Source organism: Nesoenas mayeri, assembly GCF_963082525.1.
Source record: "Nesoenas mayeri genome assembly, chromosome: 2".
NCBI classification, from domain to species: domain Eukaryota; kingdom Metazoa; phylum Chordata; class Aves; order Columbiformes; family Columbidae; genus Nesoenas; species Nesoenas mayeri.
In genome coordinates, this window is record NC_137543.1 from 120,434 (window position 1) to 121,513 (window position 1,080).

The window sequence follows — 1,080 nt, forward strand, 5'->3', positions numbered from 1 at the left end:
CCCCATGGTTTTGCGATCGATGCCGGGGTGCAAATGGGGAGATGGGCCACAGGTGGGATTTTCTACCCCATTTCACCACCTACAAGTGACCAAAGGGAAACAAATAAAACCAGCATGTCGAGGCAGCAGAAGGTTGTTATTAGTGTTAACCCACACAATAAAGCACCGTTGCCAGGCAGGTCTCTGTCTCTTACAGCCCAAGCCCCGCTGGCTCTGCTGCCAGACTTGCTTCCTCTTGTCCACAAAGACTTTTGGCATCAGCCCGAGGAAAAGGAGAAACCACCAGCAAAAGCAACAGAAAGGGCAGCTGCTCTCATCTTCAGGGCCCTAATTTTAAACAAAGTCCCTGACAAGCCCGCAGATCGCCACTAAACCCAAATCACAGCCTGGCTTGGTTGTGGAACGAGTCATTTTCCCGCTTGACTCACAGTGAGGTGGATCATGAGCGAAGTCACCCTCAAAACTCAAGAGCTCATTACAGCACGAGGTCCCGTGAGTCTCCCAAGTGTAAATCGAAGTGCTTCTTCACAGCACCCTGCTTCAACAAAGAAGTTCCTAATGTTCTGTTTCTTCTGCTTTTCCTCTGAAAAAGCTTGATAAAGGTTTAATTTGAAAGTCCAGGAAAAAAAATACAACCTCAACAACAAAAACACCTTCCTGCATAGCTCAGCAGGCCCGGAGCCAGCTCTCTAGAGCTGGGGTGGAAATTCAGTCTCTTCTCATTTGAAGGCACCGTATGAGATTCACATCAGAGGTTTGGACGGTGGATCGCTTAGCATGGAGGGCGCAGAGCCTCCATTCCTCCAACAGAGCCAGCAGATGCGCCTCGCACCCGTCCCGCAGAGCCAGCACGGCTGCCCCGTGGACCCGAAAGCCCTTCAGGGTGTCGGAGAACAGCTGCACCAGCCCGTGACAGAAGGCTGCAGGAAGTAATTTAAGAGGCTTTTTCCGCGAGCAACGGAGCTTCTTCCACAGCCCTGGTGAGCGGGGACAACGCAGGCGCGTCCTGGGAGGACTCAGCACCACAGGAGGAGCCTTTTCAGAGCGTCTCCTACCGGCCACCCGCTCCACCCGCGCCAT

At 53.1% G+C, this 1,080-nt stretch overlaps 1 protein-coding gene across 1 annotated transcript; it reads right to left on the reverse strand.

Moving 5' to 3' along the window:
- Window positions 1-708: 708 nt before the first annotated feature.
- Window positions 709-1,080, reverse strand: LOC308037568 (histone H3-like; the record flags this gene model as incomplete). The annotated part of the gene is made up of 1 exon (XM_080339411.1): window positions 709-1,080. One exon carries the CDS (start codon window positions 1,078-1,080, stop codon window positions 709-711), a length of 372 nt encoding a protein of 123 aa, XP_080195537.1.